At 46.2% G+C, this 21,488-nt stretch overlaps 1 protein-coding gene and 1 non-coding gene across 4 annotated transcripts in view; both read right to left on the bottom strand.

Annotated features, from left to right (window-relative positions):
• Positions 1-7,877: 7,877 nt before the first annotated feature.
• The window catches only part of ATG16L1 (autophagy related 16 like 1), a 43,597-nt gene continuing 29,986 nt past the window's right edge, over positions 7,878-21,488 (bottom strand). For all 3 annotated transcript variants that reach the window (XM_054478146.2, XM_054478147.2, XM_054478148.2), the window contains 7 exons: positions 20,482-20,553; positions 13,563-13,683; positions 13,184-13,289; positions 11,261-11,410; positions 11,105-11,152; positions 10,182-10,283; positions 7,878-9,281 (listed from right to left, as the gene is read on the bottom strand). In XM_054478146.2, coding sequence (XP_054334121.1) covers positions 9,188-9,281; positions 10,182-10,283; positions 11,105-11,152; positions 11,261-11,410; positions 13,184-13,289; positions 13,563-13,683; positions 20,482-20,553 — 693 coding nt within the window. In that variant the 3' untranslated portion in view covers positions 7,878-9,187. The remainder of the gene's footprint in view (positions 9,282-10,181; positions 10,284-11,104; positions 11,153-11,260; positions 11,411-13,183; positions 13,290-13,562; positions 13,684-20,481; positions 20,554-21,488) is intronic.
• LOC129032263 (small Cajal body-specific RNA 6) lies at positions 14,594-14,858 on the bottom strand. Its single transcript, XR_008501278.1, has one exon. It is a non-coding gene; the product is annotated as a small Cajal body-specific RNA 6 (non-coding RNA).

The raw sequence follows: 21,488 nt of genomic DNA, 5'->3' as shown, positions 1-21,488 counted from the left end.
ATCTCAAAAAAAAAAAAAAACAAAAAAAAACAAAGAGGGGAAAAAATGACTAGGGTGATTCTTTCAGTGTCCCCATCAGACGGCTGCCCTGAGCTGAGGCTGCAGGACCCAGGCCCAGTTTGCAGCTGTGAGTGCTTCCAGATTCCCCCATTCTCCTGCTGCTTCATCGTTCCCGGCTGCTGGAAGGCACAGATCGGCAGATCTTAGTCACTGCCCTGCCAATGCCGTGCAGGTGGGGAAATTTGGGTGGACTGGATGACAGATCTCCCTCTTTTTGGAAATGTTATTCCCAACTCTTAGTCTGTGATTATTTTTTCTCTTCTTGGTAGAGAAATGAGAGAAATAAGGACACTCTTGTGAGTTTTTCTGGGAGCCAAACTTATTCAATATAAAGGACTGTCCTTTTGAGATTATGAGCTTTTTAATTTTTTGGTATTAAAATATCCTTCTTCAGCCAGGCGTGGTGGCTCACGCCTGTAATCCCAGCACTTTGGGACGCCGAGGCGGGCAGATCACTTGAGATAAGGAGTTCGAGACCAGCCTGGCCAACATGGTGAAATCCCTTCTCTACGAAAAATACAAAAATTAGCCGGGTGTGGTGGTAGGCACCTGTAATCCCAGCTACTTGGAAGGCTGAAGCAAAGAATCACTTGAACCTGGGAGGTGGAGGTTGCAGTGAGACGAGACTGCATTCCAGCCTGGGTGACAGAGTGATATTCTATCTCAAAAAAAAAAAAAAAAAAAAAAGTCATTCTTCTTCTTCTTGCTCTCTATCTTTATTGAGATATATATATGAAACGGGTGAATTTTGAAATAGAGAGACATAGATGAGTGCAGGCAGATACATATAGAGAGGTAAAATATATCTATTTAATAACCAACAAAATTCACCCATTTTGAGTGTACAGCTTGATGAGTTTTGGTCATCATATACATTGTGTAACCATCACTGTGATCAATTCCACCACTCCCCAAAGTTCCCTGTATCCATTTCCATCAACTCCTCCATCCACCCTCATGCCCCAAGCAATCACAGATCTGCCTGTGTCATTAGCTCTGCATTTTCTACAATTTTGTTATGAAATTTTAAAGCACAGAAAAGTTAGAAGAACAATACAATAGACACCCACACAGTCAACTTCAAGACTTGACACTTAACATTTTGCTGCCTGCAATCCTCTGTGTCTATCTCTGTTTTTTTCCTTTTTAACCATTTGAACGTACATGCAGACATCATGACACTTTACCCGTATTTCAAAATGCAGCTCCTAAGCATAAGGAGAAAAATGTCCTTTCTTTTTATGAAATAATCATCAAGAGTATATGGTAGTTTAGAAAAAAGTCCTTAATTGGCAAACATTAAAAGCTGGCAATCTTCCCCTAGATTTACTTTTGAGAATTACTGGTCTATGAATTCTCAAAGTCTGGGAACCAGTGGCTGTAGCATGCTTGTTTCTCTGGGGTTGGCTTCCAGTGAGACAATGCTATGAACCCTGTGTTTCATGTCCAAACACTAAACACAGCAGCCGGCTGGCCAGGCAGGGGAGCTGGGGGCGGGGTGGAGACATCCAGCTAAGAGGCTTATGGGCTTTGGGGTGGGGTTGTCGTCTTAAGGGTTTACTGGGGCACATGCACGAGGAAAATGGGTACACTCTGCTAAACATTAGCTACAAAATGAAAATCTTGTGTCCTCATTGCCTTGATTTTACTGAAGCAGAGAACACCTGGGCAGTTTGAAGTATCTATAAAGAGTGCCAGGGAATCGGAGCTTTTAAAAGTCACCTTATTTCCAACATGTATCTCCTACACTTAGTCAATCAGTTTAAACAATAGAGGGCTGTTTTGGGTTGGGCTGGCTAATAATATCTGAAATCATAAACGCAATCCTGTGGGTGCACAAGGCAATGAGAGACCTTTAAGAAAAATCACTTTGTTCCCATTCCATCCCTTACTTTGATCTCCTCTGTTAACATCCCCAATAAGTTACTGAATGCTTCCAAGGATGGGGAAATCACTACTTTGTTGTATATCCATCTTTTTTTCAAATAGCATAAAGAGTGAAAAAACTATTATTTACTAATTATTAGTATTTACTATTATTAGTATTTACTAGTATTATTTACTAATTATTAGAATTAGTAAATTATGATTTACTAATACCAAATTATTAGTATAAAGAGTGAAAAATTACGTAGGATGGAATTGACTTCTCTTCTGCTTCTCTCCATTGCTCAAAGTTAATCTCTCTTCCACATGTGAATCCTTCCATGATTAGCCTCGTAGGCACTGAAACCCTCTCACCACCCTGGGGGTCCCACCCCTAGACAGATTTCCAATGTCTGTCTGGAGGCATCGTGCTGAAAATGGTACTTAATGTTGCAGGTTCCCATGTAATAGGAGCATGATGTACAAACAGCCCCAGATGGAGTCCTGGGTTCTTGGCCTACTGCTGAATCCATTGTGACCTTGAGGGAGTAGCCTGGCCTATTTCCTTTATCCGTCTGTCCAAGGGGACCCCCCAGCCTGCCTTGCAAGGTGGAAAGATTTATGGAATGTGCAGATGGGCTTCAGAAGGTCAAGTCTTGTGCAGGAGGATCCTGATCAAGATTTTCTCTTGTCCTCTCCAGCGGTGAGGCTGACGTCTATCTTGCGTGCTTCTCCACCCTCTGGTCATGCCACCTGGGCCCCAACACTAAAGGGGGTTCTGATGACGATGAGGTTGCTTCTACAGAAGAGTTGAGAGCCAACCATAAATGAACGGCTTACCTTGGGATCCCTGGATGGGCTTCAGGATCTGTGAACCTAAGCTGCATGCAGAATTATGTAGATATGCCTTTTTCTGGGGAGAGGGCTCACAAGTTTTCTTCAGACAGATCCACTGCTACTGATCAGAAAAGTCTGAAAAGCACTTTTCAGACTTTTCTTTCTTGTTGCAATTAGAAGGGGTGGTTGCACAACACTGTGAATTTATTAAATGCCACTGAATTGTTTACTTGAAAATGGTTTGTTATGTGAATCTCAAATTTTTTTTTTCTTTTGAGACACAGGCTTGCTCTGTCGCCCAGCCTGGAGTGCAGTGGCACCATCACGGCTCACTGCAGCCTTGACCTTTGGGGCTCAGGTGATCCTCCTGCCTCAGCCTCTTGAGTAGCTGGGATTACAGGGATGTGCCACCACACCTGGCTAATTTTTGCATTTTTAGTAGAGACAGGGTTTCATCATGTTGCCCAGGCGTGTCTCCAACTCCTGGCCTCAAGTGATCCGCCCACCTCAGCCTCCCGAAGTGTTGGGATTACAGGCGAAAGCCACCACGCCTGGCCTACTATTACATTTTTAAGCGATTCTCTCTTCCTTTCAGCTAGTTATACTTTGGGACAATCTTGGGGCTGTTTTGGTTTGTTTTCCACTAATTCTACTACTATAGACCCACCATGTGCTAAGCACTCTATCGGGTGTAAAGCATATGATGGCCCTGAGATCTCCTTAGTCTCTTATGACCATCCTGGTGTACTCCTGCGGGCAACAGGACTTATGGCTTCCTAACTAGAAGCCAGGCTGTTTACAGTTGATGCTCTTACTGCCTGGCTCACAAGCATGCCTACCTATCCTCTCCTCACTGTAGTTCTCTGACAAAAATGAAGCCCAAAGCCAGAATTTGCCTGCCGTCATCTTCCTGTGCCTGGGGTCAGAGCAATCCAGTGGGGGCTGGGCCCACAGTCATGTGCAAGACTAATGTCCCCACTTGAGACATAAGTGTATGCTTACGGAGAAGTCAACCACATCCAGTGTGGGGCATTCAAAAAAATGTCCGCAAGAATTACTGTTCTAGAATAAATACTCAGGTGATGGGGGAAGAGCATGTAGATCCCGCTGCAGCCAGCCGCCCAGATGGCCGCCCCGTTCCCCTTGCTGTGCTCTCACTGCAGTGGGGCTGCCTGTGCCATCCACGTTAGACGATGGAACGTTAAAAAGGTGACCCAAGGCCGGGCACAGTGGCTCACGCCTGTAACCCCAGCACTTTGGGAGGCCGAGGCGGGCGGATCACAAGGTCAGGAGATCGAGACCATCCTGGCTAACACGGTGAAACCCCGTCTCTACTAAAAATACAAAAAAATTAGCCGGGCGTGGTGGCGGGCGCCTGTAGTCCCTGCTGCTCGGGAGGCTGAGGCAGGAGAACGGCGTGAACCCAGGAGGCAGAGCTTGCAGTGAGCCAAGATCGTGCCACTGCACTCCAGCCTGGGCAACAGAGCAAGACTCTGTCTCAAAAAAAAAAGTGACCCAAGCAGAGTGACAAGGGCTTGCTTACACACGGATGCTTGCTTGCTTGCTTGCTGTGCCAGCAGTCCCCAAAGCAGACGTGTGAACAAAGCCACCTCCACCATCCATTCCCACTAGGCCAGGCCAGCTGCCTCACAGAATCTTAGTAAATAATCATTGTCTTAAGCCATGAAGTTTGAGGTAGTGTGTTATGCAGCAAAAGCTAACTGGATTTTGTTTCAAACCAATCATAAGAAACACTGCTGCAACAATTAGGAACATTGGACTGGAGGGTGGGTGATGCTGTCACTGTTAATTCCAGTAGGTTAATCACAGCCAGGTACCTTTGCCGGTTTGGGTTGGGATGCGTGGCAATTTATGGGTAAGACGACATGCTTGAAATCTGCGTTAAAATACCCTGGGGGGAAGCATCAAAGAGGGCTGAGACTGAGACTGACAGGGCTGTTGAGTGGTGGGTCCGCTGGACTCATTAAATGAGACAATACTGTCTGTTCTCTTGGGTTCTGCGTTCGTCCTGGTTTGGATGTTCTCACTGTGCTCGCCAATTGCAGGTTAGAATATGAAGGCAACATGGTGCCGGGGAAGCTTCACTAAGGAGCGGGGAAGGTTAAGAGGACAGGAAATGCACAGAGAGGGAGGATCTGGAACAAACAGGCCAGGAAGGGTTGAGACCTGTTAGGAAAGCCAGAGTTCCTGGAGGCCAGAGAAGTCAAATTTTGCTTAAGTGAGGCAGCTAAGAATCATTTTGTGATTAGTCCTATCTTTTACTGGCAGGCACCACATACCTCATGCACTTTTACAGAATCTATGCAGATACAGGCATACCTCATTTTACTCAAGATTGCCAAACGCTTTTTGTATTTTTTTTTTTTTTTTTGAGACAGAGTATTGCTCTGTCGCCCAGGCTGGAGTGCAATGGCGCGATCTCGGCTCACTGCAACCTCCACCTCCCGGGTTCAAGTGATTCTCCTGCCTCAACCTCCTGACTAGCTGGGACTACAGGCACACACCACGACCAGCTAATTGTTTGTATTTTTAGTAGAGATGGGGTTTCACCGTGTTAGCCAGGGTGGTCTCAATCTCCTGACCTCGTGATCCGCCTGCCTCAGCCTCCCAAAGTGCCGGGATTTCCAAAGTTTTTTGGATGAAAAATAGGAATTTCTAACATAAGCGGGACTTATTAAAGCGGGACACAAAAGAAAAAGCCATGCGGAGGAGTAGAGCCCATTCACTTTTGAAGGCACACCTTAGCATCATGCCTGTCCCTGTGGGCCTGGTGTGGCAGGCAGTGCTGAAGCAGATGGGCCCAGGACTCTAGGAGGATAACTTCTTGCTGAGCTGTTAAACTTTTCCTCATTTGCGAAATGGGGTACAATCCAGATTACAGAATTTGAGACCCACAGACTTATTTTATTACTACCCAAGCCATCTTATAAAAACAAAAATGCTTGTGGTTTCTGTATCAAAGTAACCACACTTGGTACAAGCCAGTGTTATCACTGTCATTCTTATCTCCTGTGCTGGAAATAGGTATGAGTGGAAAGTCCACATTTTACAACATCTAATCAGGCCAGGTGCAGTGGCTCACGCCTATGATCCCAGCACTTTGAGAAGGCAGGCGGGTGGATTGTTTGAGTCCAGAGTTCGAGACAACCCTGGCCAATATGGCAAAACCCCATCTCTACTAAAAATACAAAGAAATGTGCCGAGCATGGTGGCACGTGGCTGCAGTCCCAGCTACTCGGGAGGCTGAGGCGGGAGGATCACCCGAGCCCAGGTCAAAGTGGCAGTGAACTGAGATTCCGCCACTGCACTCCACTTGGGCAACCGGAATGAGACCCTGCCTCAAAAAAAAAAAAAAAAAAAAAAAAGAAAAAAGAAAAAGAAAAAAGTCTGATCAATTAAAATTGCTGTTCTGCTACAGACACTCAGGTAGTTCTGCAGGATTTGGTACACTCAGCAACCTGGGACTTCCCAGCCAACTTGCTCCTGGAGCCTAAGAGCAGCTTCTTCATCCATTCACCCGTGTCCACACAAAACGTCCTGTGCCATGCTGTGAAAGCAGGTGGGACTTTGGAACATCTATGATAAGAGGCAGCATATGAACAGTATGTGCTTGAACAATAAGGCTTTGGGCAACATGGTGAAACCGTCTCTACAAAATATAAAAAATTAGCTGGGTGTGGTGGCACGAACCTATTGTCCCAGCTACTCGGGAGATGGAGGTGGGGGGATCACTTGTGCCTGGGAGGCGGAGGCTGCAGTGAGCCAAGATTGCGCCACTCCACTCCAGCCTGGGTGACAGAGACCTTGTCTCAAAAAATAAAAATAAATAAAAAAAATAGGGCCAAACAAAAGTGGCTCCACTCCTGTACTCCTGGCACTTTGAGAGGCTGAGACAGGAGGACTGCTTTTGGCACTGCCGTTGGAGACCAGCCTGTAACATATTGAGACCCCACCTCTATTAAAAATAAAATTAACCAGGCATGGTGGTGTGCTCCGATTTAGGGAGTAGATCGCTTGGGCCTGGGAAGTCGAGGCTGCAGTGAGCAGTGATCACACTACTGTACTCCAGCCTGGGCAGCAGAACAAGACCCTGTCTCAAATACATACATACATACATACATACATACATACATACACACATACATACACCTACGCATGCCTCCTGCTCTGACCAACAAAACTAGCAGCTGGAAAGGCCCTAGTCCATGCGCTAGGCAAGGAATTAAACGGAAGTCACATTCCCCAGTGCTGTGAGACCCCCTTACCTTTAGCTTAGCACTGGCAGTTAAGGGACTGGAATGGAGCTCAGGCTGAGCACAGAGAACAGCCATGCTTCCCTCCAAATGCAAAAACAGGATGATCTGAGACTATTCGAACACTTATTTGGGGCCTATTTGGAGAATCACCTTTTTGAAGGTGATTGCAAAGGGCTCGTCCAACTTTTTTTTTTTTTTTTTTTTGAGATAGGGTCTTACTGTATCACCCACGCTGGAGTGCAATCATAGCTCACTGTAGCCTCCAACTCCTGGCCTCCAGTGATCCTTCTGCCTCAGCCTCCCAAAGTGTTGGGATTACAGGTGTGAGCCAACACATCTCGCTTTCATCCAGCTTTGTGCAAGCGTTGGCTGCCTCAGACTTCAGACCCTGATGGCACCTTGACTCTAGGTGCTAGGCTAAGTGGACGACTGGCTGAGTTTCCTGACAAGGGTGGTCATCATTTGTTACAGCTCAGGCTGTGTGTCAGGAATCTGAGCCACCACAAGTGAATGCCTCTCCAGTGCGGCGATTCACTGGAGAAAGGCTCCGTGCGGAGGGCTGAAGAGGAATCCGTGCTGGGCTCTTCTACTGCAGCCGGTAACGTTCTGAAGAAACATCTTTCCAATGTCCGTTAGGATTTGCGCGACATGAAACTGGAACACTGGTGTTTACAGAGAGTGATACTTTGTGGAATGGAGCTTACATGATGAACGAAAAAAGACCGCTAAAAAGTACCAGCCGTTATTTACAAATAACTACCAGGTAAACAAAGAAATCACTTTCTTTCCCCTTTCTAAGGATAAGGGAGAATAAAATAATCACCAAGAGGCATGGAGTTTGAAAAGTATATAACAGATTTCTTTATTATTATTTACAATCAAGTTCTGTTGGCCAACATAATGAAATAAATAAAAGATGTGCCCTGGCGTGTGAATGTCAACTCTCCTTGACTTAAGTTCTCTGAAGGGCAAATTGGAAAGCGGTGATCAGGCAGGAAAGAGAAGGCAGGTGGAGGCCAGGACCATCGGTGGGAAGGCCGCCTGACTCCTCTCTCACCGGCTCTAGCACTCACATCCCCAAATGTCCAGAGAACGAGCATGGAAGAAAAAAATAAAGTGCAAATTTAAAAGTGATAAAAAGGGTGTTTCACACACCCAATGAACTAAAACTTTATACACAGGTAAAATGGTAAAGATAAATGTTTTTCCTTGGCCTTCATCACAACCCCTGAAACGGAGAGATGGCGCTGCTGTGCTTCTGAGCCTAGGCTTCTTGCACTAAAGAACCAAGGGCATCACACACAGGCTTGGCAGAGGGGCCGTGGCCAGAATCACCAGCTTCAGACAAATATGTTGGAGGTCTCGAATCCCTTGGCACCCCTAAGCATGCAGTGTGCACCCACCTTCTGGGTGTCTGCAGATCGATACAGGAACACATCCTTACCTCTGCAGCAAACCCATTTCTGTGGAAAAGATGTTCACACATCCTCTCCCACCTCAAAAAAACAAAAAACCATTTTTTAAAGCCACACAGAGATTTTTAAATATGTCGAATCTTGTGGGGGAAAGAGAGCCAGAAAGCTCTGAAGAACAGTGGAAGAGATGTGAGGACATTTCAGCAGTAATGAGACACATTCATGCAACCCACCAGGGAGGGGTCTGTAGTCTGGGAGTTTCCGTTAATCCAATGCTTAAAGTGAGTTCACCGGGCAAACGACCCCAAGGTGTTGGGACATGCGTTAGGCCAGAACCGACTTTGGAAGGACGAGAGAAAGCACAGAGAACACCACCTTGATGTGGGGGCTGTTTTTGGCACTGCCGTTGGTGAGGAGGCCCAGCGGGGCCCTGTGCTCCCCCAAGTGAGGTATGGAAGGTCAGAGCTAGTAGTGTTTCCCAAGGCAAGAACCTGAGCCTCTGCTAAGTGACCGCAGCGTCAGGTTTTTTCAGTGTTCTTCTTCCAGGCCAAGAGAGACCTCAGTCAAATCTTCAGAAATCCCGTTCATGGCAAAGCTACAGTGCCACATAGCTTGAGCTTCTCTGGGAGGTCCATGCTATACCCAGCACATCACCTGCCAGGACAGGGCTGCAGGAGCCCACGTGCTTCTTCTGAGGAGGGCACTGGGGTCCTCCCAGCCCTGAGAGCCCCGTCAATACTGTGCCCACAGCACAGCTTTGCATCCTTTGTCCACACTGACAACGTGCAAGCCAGAGGGCGACCACGCCACCGCATTGATGGATGAGCTTCAAAGGAGAGATCAGAAAAGCACCAAGTTTCAGAACATTTGGGATGAGATCTTAGTAAACCAAACACCAGAAGCTTGTGCATTCGGGGAGTCCTAATTTTTCCAACTTCCATTTTACTCTCTGGCACGGTGCCCGCGGCAAGGCAGGAGCTCACTAACATGCAAAAGACCTCGGAAAAAATCCAGTGGTGTACTTAATTAAGTCATGCTGGGATGGAGGGAGTTTGGCCCCTTCGGCAGTCAGGCCTTATCGCACTCTCCCTGAGAGAGGAGCTCTGAGTGAGCTGGAAAGACAGGACACATGCCTCTGAAGAGCCAGGCAGTGGTGATCAGCACTGGTTAGGTCTGGGAGCAGTTGCTGCTGCCCAAGGACAGGGAGAGAAGGTTCTGAAGGAAAATGGTATCTGGGTTCCAACTAGCAGGTGGGCTTGTGTGGGCAGAACAAAGCTAGGAAAAAGGGGGTCTGGGGCCTGCCTATCAGGTGGAAGATAAAAGAAGGTGTGTGGAGATCAGTGTTTAGGACACGTCAATGCACCGAAATGCACTGACAACAGGGACTTCCAAGGGAGACAGGGAGGCAGAAAGGAAGGAGAGTAGAGAAGAGGAAGGAGACACAGAGGACGTGGGACATAACCAAAGAGACAGGGATGTGTTTCTATAACCCTTTCTCCAGCGGCTGCCACTCTAACCGCTCTACCTGGCGTACTCTGTAGACTGTGGCCTGCTGTGCTGTGTGAGTGGCCCCAGCTTCTCTCCACTGACTTGGCTCAGCCAGCTGAGCAGGGGGGCGGACAGGGCCCTCACAGCGCCGACTGAGGTCTAAACCAGATGACCCCTGAGATGAAGTCAAAGGCCTTGCTCACAACGCAACGGGGGGCTGAGACAGGGTTCGTCTTACCTGTGCTGCTTTGAAAGAACCTTTTCCACTTTCCCTGTGAGCACACTCCAGATATAGAGAGAGCCCTCAGCAGAGCCTGCCGCCACGTAACTGCCATCAGGGCTACAGAAGACAGTAAGAAAAGAAAGGTTGTCAATTCCCCACCCCCAATTCAGCATCTCTGTGGCCTTTTTCCCGAGAAGGAATGTTTGTTCTTCACTGATGACCACTCCTGTGTACCCAGACCTCAGAATGTGTGCTAGTCATGGCCCTTCCAGCCAAATCTGCTTTTCCCCAGTATTTCAGCCCCGTCCGGCTAATGAAGAGTGGCATCACATTACTTCTTGAGGCTCCAAGTCCTTAACTATCTACAGACTTCAACAAAACAACATATAGGGAGATCGAAGCCAACCTCCATATAGCTAAGGGTTTCAGCCCATGGACTGCCTTGTTACATGCGTCAAAGAGAGGAGGAAAGAAAAGAAGCATCTTAGCAACTGAGCCTGGAAAGGTATTTGGAAGAAGCATGATACATGGAAGAAGGGAACAAGCAGCAGAAAACTGCAGACCACCTGTACACCCTTCTCCAAAAAGCCTTTTCAGTCCTGCCCCAGGCCCACAGCCACTCCTGCCCTTTTCTAAAGGCTCTCCAACAGCTCTTATGTGAATGAGTGATGAGAAGTGAACCTAATGGGCTCACCCACATCAAAGCAACCAGCCAACTGTTACTTTTTGGTACAACACGTTCGGTTCATGTAATCACAAAAGGAACACTGGAAAGGAAGAGACAATAATGGTGGCCTGCAATTATGAACGTACAGGCACACTCCTGGAAACATAGGTTGGGCACTGAACAAAATTTAGCTCTATATCCCCAGTGGGAAAATGCCCATGCAGGACTCTTTGTGATGAACCAAATTGGCGGGGGGTGGGTCACTACTAACCTGAAGACAACTCTGGTCCAGTCAGAGCCACACTTGAACCCAGGTGCACTGAAACAAACAACAGGGCACTGTCACTGAGGGGGCTCAGGCCACGCAGCACGTAAGAGAGCAGGGCTGGGCCTCTGGTCTTCATGCAACCAACACATCTTCAGTTACCTGAACGTCTGCTTGATAGCATTTGTTCGGAGATCGATAACTTTTAGCAAGTCATCACGGGAGCAGCTCAGGAGCTCAGTCCTTTCTGGGTTTAAGTCCAGGGCAGTAATCTTTCCCAACAGCTCCATCTCTCGAACTATGCTCTCTGATCTAAGAGGGAGAACAGATTTGAGAAATGTAACGTAGGCCAGAACTACTACACATCATCCCGTGGAGGAAAAAAAAGGCACTGCAATTCAACTAGCACCCAACGCTCTGCCAGCGCAGTCAATGTGTTCTCAGTCCTCTAATAACCTGTGACTGCTTTTCTTACTTTCCCATCAATAGACCCTAAGACAGTTGTTCCCAGACTAGAACTCTGAAGTTGGTAAGAATTTCCTCATCCGTTTTTGGAATGACAACAATCGCCAATCAGTTTCTGATCAGCATGAGCTAACTAGGGCTACTATCCAATTAGTATTATTTTCAGTGATGTGATTTCAACTTTTGGATAAAGTTGGCAAAGAAACCTGCATTAGTGGGCCTGGGCTGCCTTTTAAGTGTAACTCTAGCCTCTTGCAGGTTTTCTGCCCTATTCAGTGTGGCTCTGTGGCCCTCCACCTCTAGATATGGGGCCAGGAAAACCAGGGCAGAGCCACGGCCCTATGCACCTCCTTCTTCTTCTCTGTGCTCCGGCCGATGTCCAGGTTGGCTAACAGCCACCCTGGGCAGGGCCCTGTTGGTGACATTCATAGCCAAAGGGGGTGCTGACCTGTTCTCTGGTGATTTTGTTGTAGGCTTGCAATGAAACCTTTTTCTACCTCCCACCTTAACTAAGCAAGAATTTATCTTATTGTTGTTAAATATGCAGCTTGAAGCAAGCCACTCCACTTCCTTGGGACTCAGGGTCTTCACCTGTCAAATTATGGGATGGACTAAGAGACTTTGAACATCCAACTTAACTCTCAAATTCCATGTTTCAAGTTCCAATTTCAGGTTTTAAAAGCAAACTAAAGATTATGGATAAAATGTGAAGTGGTGTCCAGGAACCATGAGTATTGTCAGGACTTTCTGGTGCCATGCTGTGTTTCAAAGCATCATCTATCACCACGGGCCCTGTACCCCCGCCCTCTCTACAACCCTGCTGGGAGGCTGTCTGCATTTATTCTCCATCCTGTCTTCCCCTTCCTCCAACCTGTGAATAAGCCCTGTCCAAATTCTCCTTCAAATAGATTCCCTCCTCCACATGTTCCTCTACTGACTTGAACTTAGGTTCTTATCAACTCTATTGGTTTCCTGTTCCCTAATATGCCCTCTCAAAATGCCACCAAAGTCATCTACTAGACTCCTGCAAAGCAACCATTTCCTTGCTAAACACCCAACGACTTACAAGATCGAGTGATTTGAAAATGGCTTATCAAGCCTGTGGCAACCTGATTTCAACCCATCATAGCCACCTCACTGGCTTCTGCCCTGTTTCCTGCTCACTTGCCATGTATCAGCCACCAGACACACACTCAAAAGTTTGAGTGGCTTTCCTGCCATGTGAATCCTACTCACGTCTCCGGAGAAATCTCGAGAGGCATTCTTTAACACACTTGGACAAAGGTACCTGCCTCTACTTCAACACACTAGTCACTGACTTTTGTGTCTGCCTTCCCTACTACAGTTTAAATTACCTAAAGGTAGAAAGAGTATCCTGTTTGCCTTTTCTTACCTGCCAGCTGGTGAAGGGCCTAGCACTCACTGTGTGCTCAATAAATGACTGCTAAGCTCCACAGTCTACTTCATGGGAAAGAATAGCCAAGTGTTAATAAGCTAACACTATACATGTACTGAAACCCATTTCTGCCATGTCCTGATATCTTAAAAGCACAACCCATGTACACAACCATCACTGTGGAGACCCTTATATGCCTCCTGTTAGGCGCTTGGGTATCATACCGAATGTCCCAGAAACGAATTTTCTTGTCAAAATGTCCACTCATTACACATTGCTCTGTGCAGACAATATCATTGCAACTGGATCCTGCAAACACTGTCTTTATGCCTGCAAGAAATGCAAACATCATTAATCAAGCAGAGGCACCAACGTGGCTGTTTACATAATGCTGCTACCCTCTAACCACGGACTTGTCAGAGTTACTCACTTAAATGAAGCTTTAAACAAGAAAAACTATCACTACTCTCAGTGCCCCTCTAAACATGAAGCCAGATCTGAAATTCAAACTATATTACATAAATGCAGGCTCTGACGTGCAAACACACACCTCCACACTAACATCTAAGCATACACACAGACAGAGAGACTGAATTTCCTCACAGACTTTGCTGCGTAGATCCCAGAGTTTGAGAGTCCGGTCGTGACTTCCTGAGACAATCCGCGCATTGTCCAGCAGGAACTTAGCAGACAGCACTTTCCCACTGTGTCCCGTGAGTGTGTGCTAGGAGAGAGAACACAGCCAGGGTGAGCCTCAGGGCGCCAGGCCCTGCCTATGCTGGCAAAGTATCCACAGCATCCTTACCTCCAGAGTCAGAGTGTCAGACCACCCTGAGATCTGGCCAGGAACACTCAAAGCGATAAGACAGCAAAGGAAAAAGAAACAGGTCAGGCACAGTGACTCACACCTGCAATCCCAGCACACTGGGACGCCAAGGTGTGAGGACTGCTTGAGCCCAGGAGTTCAAGACCAGCCTGGGCAACACAGTGAAACCCCCATCTCTACAAAAAAATTTTTTAAAAATTTGCAGGGAGTGGTGGCATGCGCCTGGGGTCCCAGCTACTTGGGAAGCTGAGGCAAGAGGATTGCTTGAGCCTGGGAGGTTGAGGTTGCAATGAACTATGATAGTGCCATTGTACTCCACCGGAGTGACAGCAAGATCCTGTCTCACACACACACACACACACACACACACACACACATATCCCAAACAGGATACGATGCAACAATTTCATCCACTGAGTCTTATCCGGAGGCCATGTATTTCATAGGAAGCCTGTCTCTGCGTGTTGGCCAAAGGTGAGGTATCAAGACCGAAAGGATAAAACTCCCGCAAAAATAACATTAAAAACAAAAATTCAACATCACTAGGACCAAGCTTCACGTGCTCCCCATCCTCAATCTTGAATTTGAAATCAGCTCTACCACAGATACCTGCTGTACTGTTTTTGTAATTTTTCTGTCTGAATTATATCAAAAAATTTTTAAAGCCTCGATTTTGCCCCATGCTGCTGAAAGTCAGTTCCATATTTAAAGTCAGACTAGACAAGGTCACCACAGGCATAATTTACAAAAGGAAACATCAGGACTCCTGATGTAAACAATTAAAACCCCTGGGGGATTTTCAATCAGAGGTCTCAGCTTGAACAAGTCAGATCATAGCCACAGATATCAGCACTCCCAACAATCAAATCCCTTTGTGACTAAGCTGTTGGATGCCAACCAGTGTCTTCCCTGAGCTCACGGAGGAACACAGAATGAGGGACATCATGGAGTGTCAGCTGCCCTTCTGTCCATCACAGCACTTCTGAAGCGCGATGGAGGAGAGGCAGCTGGGGATAACTGGGATGCTGGGAGGGGATCTGAGGACTCAGACCTTTTACCATTCATCATTGACCTCTATGCAGCGCACGATCAACATTTTTCTATGTGTGAAACACCAGAGGTTCAGAAGGTATTCACTGATGTTTTCTTTCTAATTAGAAAATGCAAGGGTGCGCCAAGTGGCTCACACTGGTGATCCCAGCACTTTGGGAGGCCAAGGTGGGAGGATTGCTTGAGCCCAGGAGTTCGAGACCAGCCTGGGCAAAATAGTGAGACCCTCATCTCTACAAAAAAATTTGAATTAGCTGGGTGTGGTGGTATGTACTTATGGTCTCAGCTGTTACAGGGGAGGCTGAGGTGAGAGGATTGCTTGAGCCCAGAAGGTCGAGGCTGCAGGGAGCCCAGATCATGCTACTGCACTCCAAACCTTAGGTAGTCCCAAAGATGAGACCTCATAGTTCAGGGTTAGATTTTTTGTGTTAACATTTTTGAAACCAATCTTTCCTCTATTTTCAGTGGGGTTAACTCCACTTTAGCACAGAAACAAAAACTTAAGGCCACATATACTCCCCTCTCTTCTTCAATGAGGGAAGCTTGCATGAGTTCTCAGACTGCCTTATCCCACATTCAAACCTCTGAAACTGGGACAGCATCTTACAACTGCTGCCAGTCGGGTGCTGGCTGTGCTGCGGTTGTGTGAAAACCTCCTACTGATCCTTCTGTAAGATCAAGAAAGCTCCAGTAACAAAGCCTACACTAGATACAGTCCATGAATAATGATTCCATTCAATATAAAACATCCACTCTGCACAAATCATGGGGAGAGACAAAACTTGGGTAGGCTACTTCTTAAATTCTATATTTTTTTTCTTTTTTGAGACGGAGTTTCGCTCATCACCCAAGCTGGAGCGCAGTGGCGTGATCTCAGCTCACTGCAACCTCTGCCTCCAAGGTTTAAGTGATTCTCCTGCCTCGGCCTCCTGAGTAGCTGGGACTATAGGCGTGCACCACCATGTCCAGCTAATTTTTGTATTTTTAGTAGAGACGGGGTTTTACCATGTTGGCCAGGCTGGTCTTGAACTCCTGACCTCAAGTGATCCACCTGCCTCGGCCTCCCAAAGTGCTAAGATCACAGGCATGAACCACTGTGCCCGGCCTTACATTAAATTCTTAATAACTATTTTATTAAAATTTCAAATTTGTATTTATATTCACTATCTGTTTCTTTCTTAATGTTAAGAGTAAAATCACATTTCACAAACACAGGGAAGAAAAAGACATTGTTCATAAGTGGGATATGGCAAGTACAGATGATCCTCAACTTATGATGGGGCAAGTCCTGACAAACACATTGTAAGATGAAAATACCCTACACTGGGGACCATCTGTATGTTCATTTTTACATACTTTACAGGAACATGTTAATCTTTACACAATTATACTCTTCCTAAAAATTTATCCATTGCTCTTTTAAGCTTATAGCGTAAGCATTTTTTCATGTGATAGCTGAAAATTCATGGGCTTTGGGGTTCTGCTGATTTGAACACCCTGGATCTCTGTAACATCTGTGAACAGGAAACATCCTTGTGCTATCTTAGTATGGACTCAACAACATGAATGGGATCAAATCTCTTCCTTGTTGCACCTCCCTTTCTTTAAGAGTCTGTCACAAATGCTGTTGCAGTGAACATTTATGAGCACAGAGCTTTCTTCTCTTGACTTATTTCCAGCAATGAAACTGCTGAACTAACGGAATAAGGGAAAGGGACGTTGTGTTTCTTGGCTCCTCGTACGTATTGTCAGCTTGCTCTTTACAATGTTTCGGCTTCTGCTCACCTTATTCTCAGTGAGAATAAGCTGGAGCTGCCTGAAGCTGACTCACTGTCTCGGTGCTTCCAGTGGTATAGAGCTGGGCCTCCTACAGGCATTCATTCACCTCTATCATTTATAGAGTCCTTTGAAATGGATCAGATTTAAAATTCTTATATCCGTTAGGTGTTTCTGAAATTTATTTTTATGATTAACACCACTTTTAGGTTTCATCTTCTACTTTTAAACAGGGATTAACAATAGAGGGGCAGCGGGTTTAGATGTCATCAAGGCCGTGGACTCAAAGTCGGGAGGCTTCAAGATTTCTCTGCTCCACTGGGCTCTGCACAGACTCTCTCTGTGCCTCATGGCAGATAACGAGTGCCGACCCCTATTTCTAAACACAAAATTGCTCATTCAGGTAACAACTTAATCATGCAGCTAACATAACACCAACCAAAGACAACTGATTCCAGAAGAATGCAGAACTCAAAGAGGAACATTCCAAACAGAAACCATCACCTAGCAGCCATAGCCAATCCTCACTGTGGCCACTTCACCACACCACGAGAGAAGTGGGCATGGGGGTTCTCAAGCAAGTTCCTCAAGTCAAATCTTACCGAGCAGCCAGGCAGTTTTGTACTGACTTTAGGTTTTTAACAGAGGCATCACAGAGGACTCCTTTCAATGCCAGGTCGTTTCTAGGGTGCATTTACAAAAAGGATGTTAAAGCAAGCACTCAACCAGCTGCTTCTTGTTTGCCAGTCTCTCCCAACACCATTCCCTTGTCGTATGAGCAAAGAAGATACCAAACAGGGCATGGATGTCTATGAATTTCACAACATAGATGAATGGATTCCTGTCCTCCAGTACCATCTGTTAACTGGGGTCTAAAAAAAAGCCAGCACTCCCTAGAATAAGGAGCCTATTTTACTTTCTGGAACTTGGTAAGGTTTTCAGGAGAGTTCTCTGGGTACAGGGAATCTGCTGAAAAAGGCCTCCCAATCTTCACACATTTACCAAGGAACAGGACAAGGTTATGAGCAGGCCAGAAACTCAAAAGCCAACTAGTCCAGCACAGGAGGCTCCTGCCCCAGCACGGCATCATCAGAAGCAGCAGCCCAGCAGCCTGTGCCGTGCTCCAGCATACTGAGAACATTTCCCCAGTGAGATCTGTGTGCCAGCTCAATGTTATGACCTTCATCTGTCAGTCTAGCTCCCTGCTCTAGGTCCCCTTCTTGTTATTTCTGACCCAAAGGCTGATGCCCACCTGTACAGGACTCCTCTTTTGCCAATTAAAAAATATCATCCTGCACTACTGGTTGACTCAACTTCTTCCTCTTTTCCTCTAAGGGACTATCATAAAAAAAAAGGCTGTAGGCCCCTCTTCAATAACTGGTCAGTTTTACTGTATCTCAGTCTAGAATAAAAGATCAATGGTTAGATAAATCACAGTATGCCACAGGATGGATTAGAAGGTAGCCATGAGTACTGGCTAGGCCATCTTTTCCATGTGTACAGTATGGAACTACAGGGCTTCAACTGAACCTGTTCAAGCATCTGAATTGATGTGCCCTGTGGCAGGCTCTCTAGCAGCGCACTTCCCTAGTTCGTCATTAAGACAAGAACATAGGCTCCTCAGCTCTCACAACATGTCCTTGTCATCATCAGGGCTCATTATTTTGCATGTTTGGACCTGGATCTTCTTTTAATTGTGAATTAAGAATGACTACCCCTGAGGTATTGGCTAGCATCTAATACTAATAATCTATACAACCCTCTCAAGAAAATCACCAGAAACCCACCTAATATACTATTCTACTACAGCTCCTCCACCTCCCTTGTAGATTTAAGAAATTCATCTGGGCCAGGCATGGTGGCGCACGCCTGTAATCCCAGCACGTTGGGAGGCCAAGGCAGACAGATCACTTGAGGTCAGGAGTTCAAGACCAGCCTGGCCAACATGGGGAAACCCTGTCTCTACTAAAAAAACACAAAATTAGGCCAGGTGCAGTGGCTCACGCCTGTAATCCCAGCACTTTGGGAGGCCGAGGCAGGTGGTTCACGAGGTCAGGAGATCGAGACCATCCTGGCTAACACGGTGAAACCCCATCTCCACTAAAAATACAAAAAAATTAGCCAGGTGTGGTGGCACGTGCCTGTAGTCCCAGCTACTCAGGAGGCTGAGGCAGGAGACTGGCATGAACCTGGCAGGTGGAGCTTGCAGTGAACTGAGATCATGCCACTGCACTCTAGCCTGGGCAACAGAGTGAGACTCCATCTCAAAATAATAAATAAATTAAAAAAACAAAACAAAATTAGCCGGGCGTGGTGGCGGGTGCATGTAATCCCAGCTGCTTGGGAGGCTGAGGAAGAAGAATCACTTGAACCTGGGAGTCAGAGGTTGCAGTGAGCTGAGATCACATCATTGCACTCCAGCCTGGGCGACAGGCTCCATCTCAGAAAAAAAAAAAGAAAAAAGAAATTTAGGCCAGGCATGGCGGCTCACGCCTGTAATCCCAGCACTTTGGGAGGCCGAGGTGGGTGGAACATGAGGTCAGGAGTTCAAGACCAGCCTGGCCAAGATGGTGAAACCCCCATCTCTACTAAAAAAATACAAAAATTAGCTGGGCGTGGTGGTGCACGCCTATAGTCCCAGCTACTCGGGAGGCTGAGGCAGGAGAATTGCTTGAACCCAGGAGGCGGAGTTTGCAGTGAGCCAAGATTGTGCCACTGCACTCTAGCCTGGATGACAGAGCAAGACTCTGCCTCAAAAAAAAAAAAAAAAAAAAAAAAGAAATGTAACTTGCTGGGCACAGTGGCTCATGCCTGTAATCCCAGCACTTTGGGAGGCTGAGGTGGGCAGATCCCTTGAGGTCAGAAGTTTGAGACCAGCCTGGCCAACATGGTGAAACCCCATCTCTACTAAAAATATAAAAATTAGCCATGCCTGTAATCCTAGCTACTCAGGAGGCTGAGGCAGGAGAATTGCTTGAACCCAGGAGGCGGAGGTTGCAGTGAGGTGAGATCACACCACTGTACCCCACACAAGAGCAAAACTCCATCTCAAAAAAAAAAAGAAAAGAAAAAAAAATTCATCTTAACATTACTTCCTCTGTTTTTGGTGTGGGTTGACACACAAAAACGGCTTGTGTTAACTTTTTAAAATTTTTTTTAGTAAAATGCCTACTAATGCCAAATTCATCCTCCATTGTATCTTTCAATAGCTTGTATTTAATAAGCTTATGTGATGATTCCTTCAGGCTTATGGGGAAAAAAAATGTCTGCAAATTAAGTTACATGCTTCACCCTCCGTCCCCCGCCCCAATAAAAAATGATACAACCAAGTTTTGGTCTCTCTATCGGATGCCAAGAGAATTCTCGGCAAGTTTTGGTTCAAATGCAGCTTTCCTCAACATCCAATCATTTCTCCCTGCTCTGACACCTGTCTCCTCTTTCTCACCTTGGAGTTTTTGTTTCAGAATTGTCTTATCCCTATGATACATCCATTTGTACTTCTATATTCCACTTTACTCTGTGAGGTAATTAGGTTTTAGAGCCCACAGGAATCATAATGCACATGCTGTTGCTAAATCCTGTGCCATTAAGCCAAAACTGCTATCTACCAAAGTATCTAGTCCTTACGAAGAGTATTCCAAGGTTTTCATGCAAATGTGAGGGTCCCATTGCAAATATTTTGAAACTGAGTCTTGGACAAAGAGTATAAAGTGGAAACACAGATTTCCCCAAGGAGGAAAGGAAGGGCAGGGTGAATCAAGCATGATTTTCAGGAAAACAAAGTCCCCTAATTAAGCACCTGCCAGTTTGTGCCTTGATAACAACACATGAAGTTTGGAGATTGCACTAACTTTCTTAACTGGGTCTTACCCGTAACCGATAATCATCCACAGTCCAGATTCGGCTTGCAAAATCATTTGAAGCTGCTAAGAGGTAAGATCCCTGTGGGAATAAAGAAGAGGAAAACCAATTTTTAGCCAAATCAGAGGAATTACGTTCACGTGATATAAATTCTCCAATAATCAAGTACAAGAAGGTTTAGATGCTTTAAACTATACACCCAGCCTGAATAGCAGCTACTGTCATGAGTGTGCTTCAACTCGCCAGTGTCCTTCGAGTTCAGACCTTTTTTTTTTGAGCTTGCTCAATTTCACTGGAATATTGCAGACACCTCAAGCTCAAAATGGAACTCAGCCTTCCCTACTCACTTTTCCCTTGGCAACCTTCACTAGCAGCAAATATTAACAAGTCAGAAACCTCAGAGGCACCCTTGACTCTCTCCTTGCCTAATCTCCCAACTCTCACTCTGGGAACTGTTCATCTTCAATGTGTCGAGCCTGGTCCTCTCCTCTCTCCCCTATTGCCTCAGCCCCCACCTGGGCCTCCTGCATCTCTGCAGAAGCACTGAACGCACGGGCCACTGCAGACCTGCTTCCTCCAATCCAGTCTTCAACACTGTCACAGTTATACCACAATTTAACACCACACCCATTTCTAAAAATCTCTCAAGTCTCCACATGGCTTTACAGAAGTCTAAACCTTTCAATACAACATACCCTCATTTTCCAACCTTATTTCCTTATCATTCCCCAATTAAATTCAAGGAGCAGTTATTTAGAACCTAATAGGCACTGTGCCAGGTGCTGGGGATACAAAGATGATTAACGCCCAGACACTTGTCCTCAGGTAGTCAGCTCTCAGCTTAGTAAAAGAAGCAGATACAGAATACGTTTGCACAAGATGCTGGGAACATAGACACTCAGCCCACCCAGGAATGTGAAAAAGGCTCCCCAGAGATGACAATCAAGATAAGGACTCTTGGTAGATGAGGACGTGGCCTTGGCCTCACCCAGTCATCACCTCCACCCAAGCTCCTG

The sequence above is a fragment of the Pongo pygmaeus genome, chromosome 11, assembly GCF_028885625.2.
Source record: "Pongo pygmaeus isolate AG05252 chromosome 11, NHGRI_mPonPyg2-v2.0_pri, whole genome shotgun sequence".
Classification (NCBI taxonomy): domain Eukaryota; kingdom Metazoa; phylum Chordata; class Mammalia; order Primates; family Hominidae; genus Pongo; species Pongo pygmaeus.
This window is presented reverse-complemented; position numbering and strand designations above follow the sequence as displayed.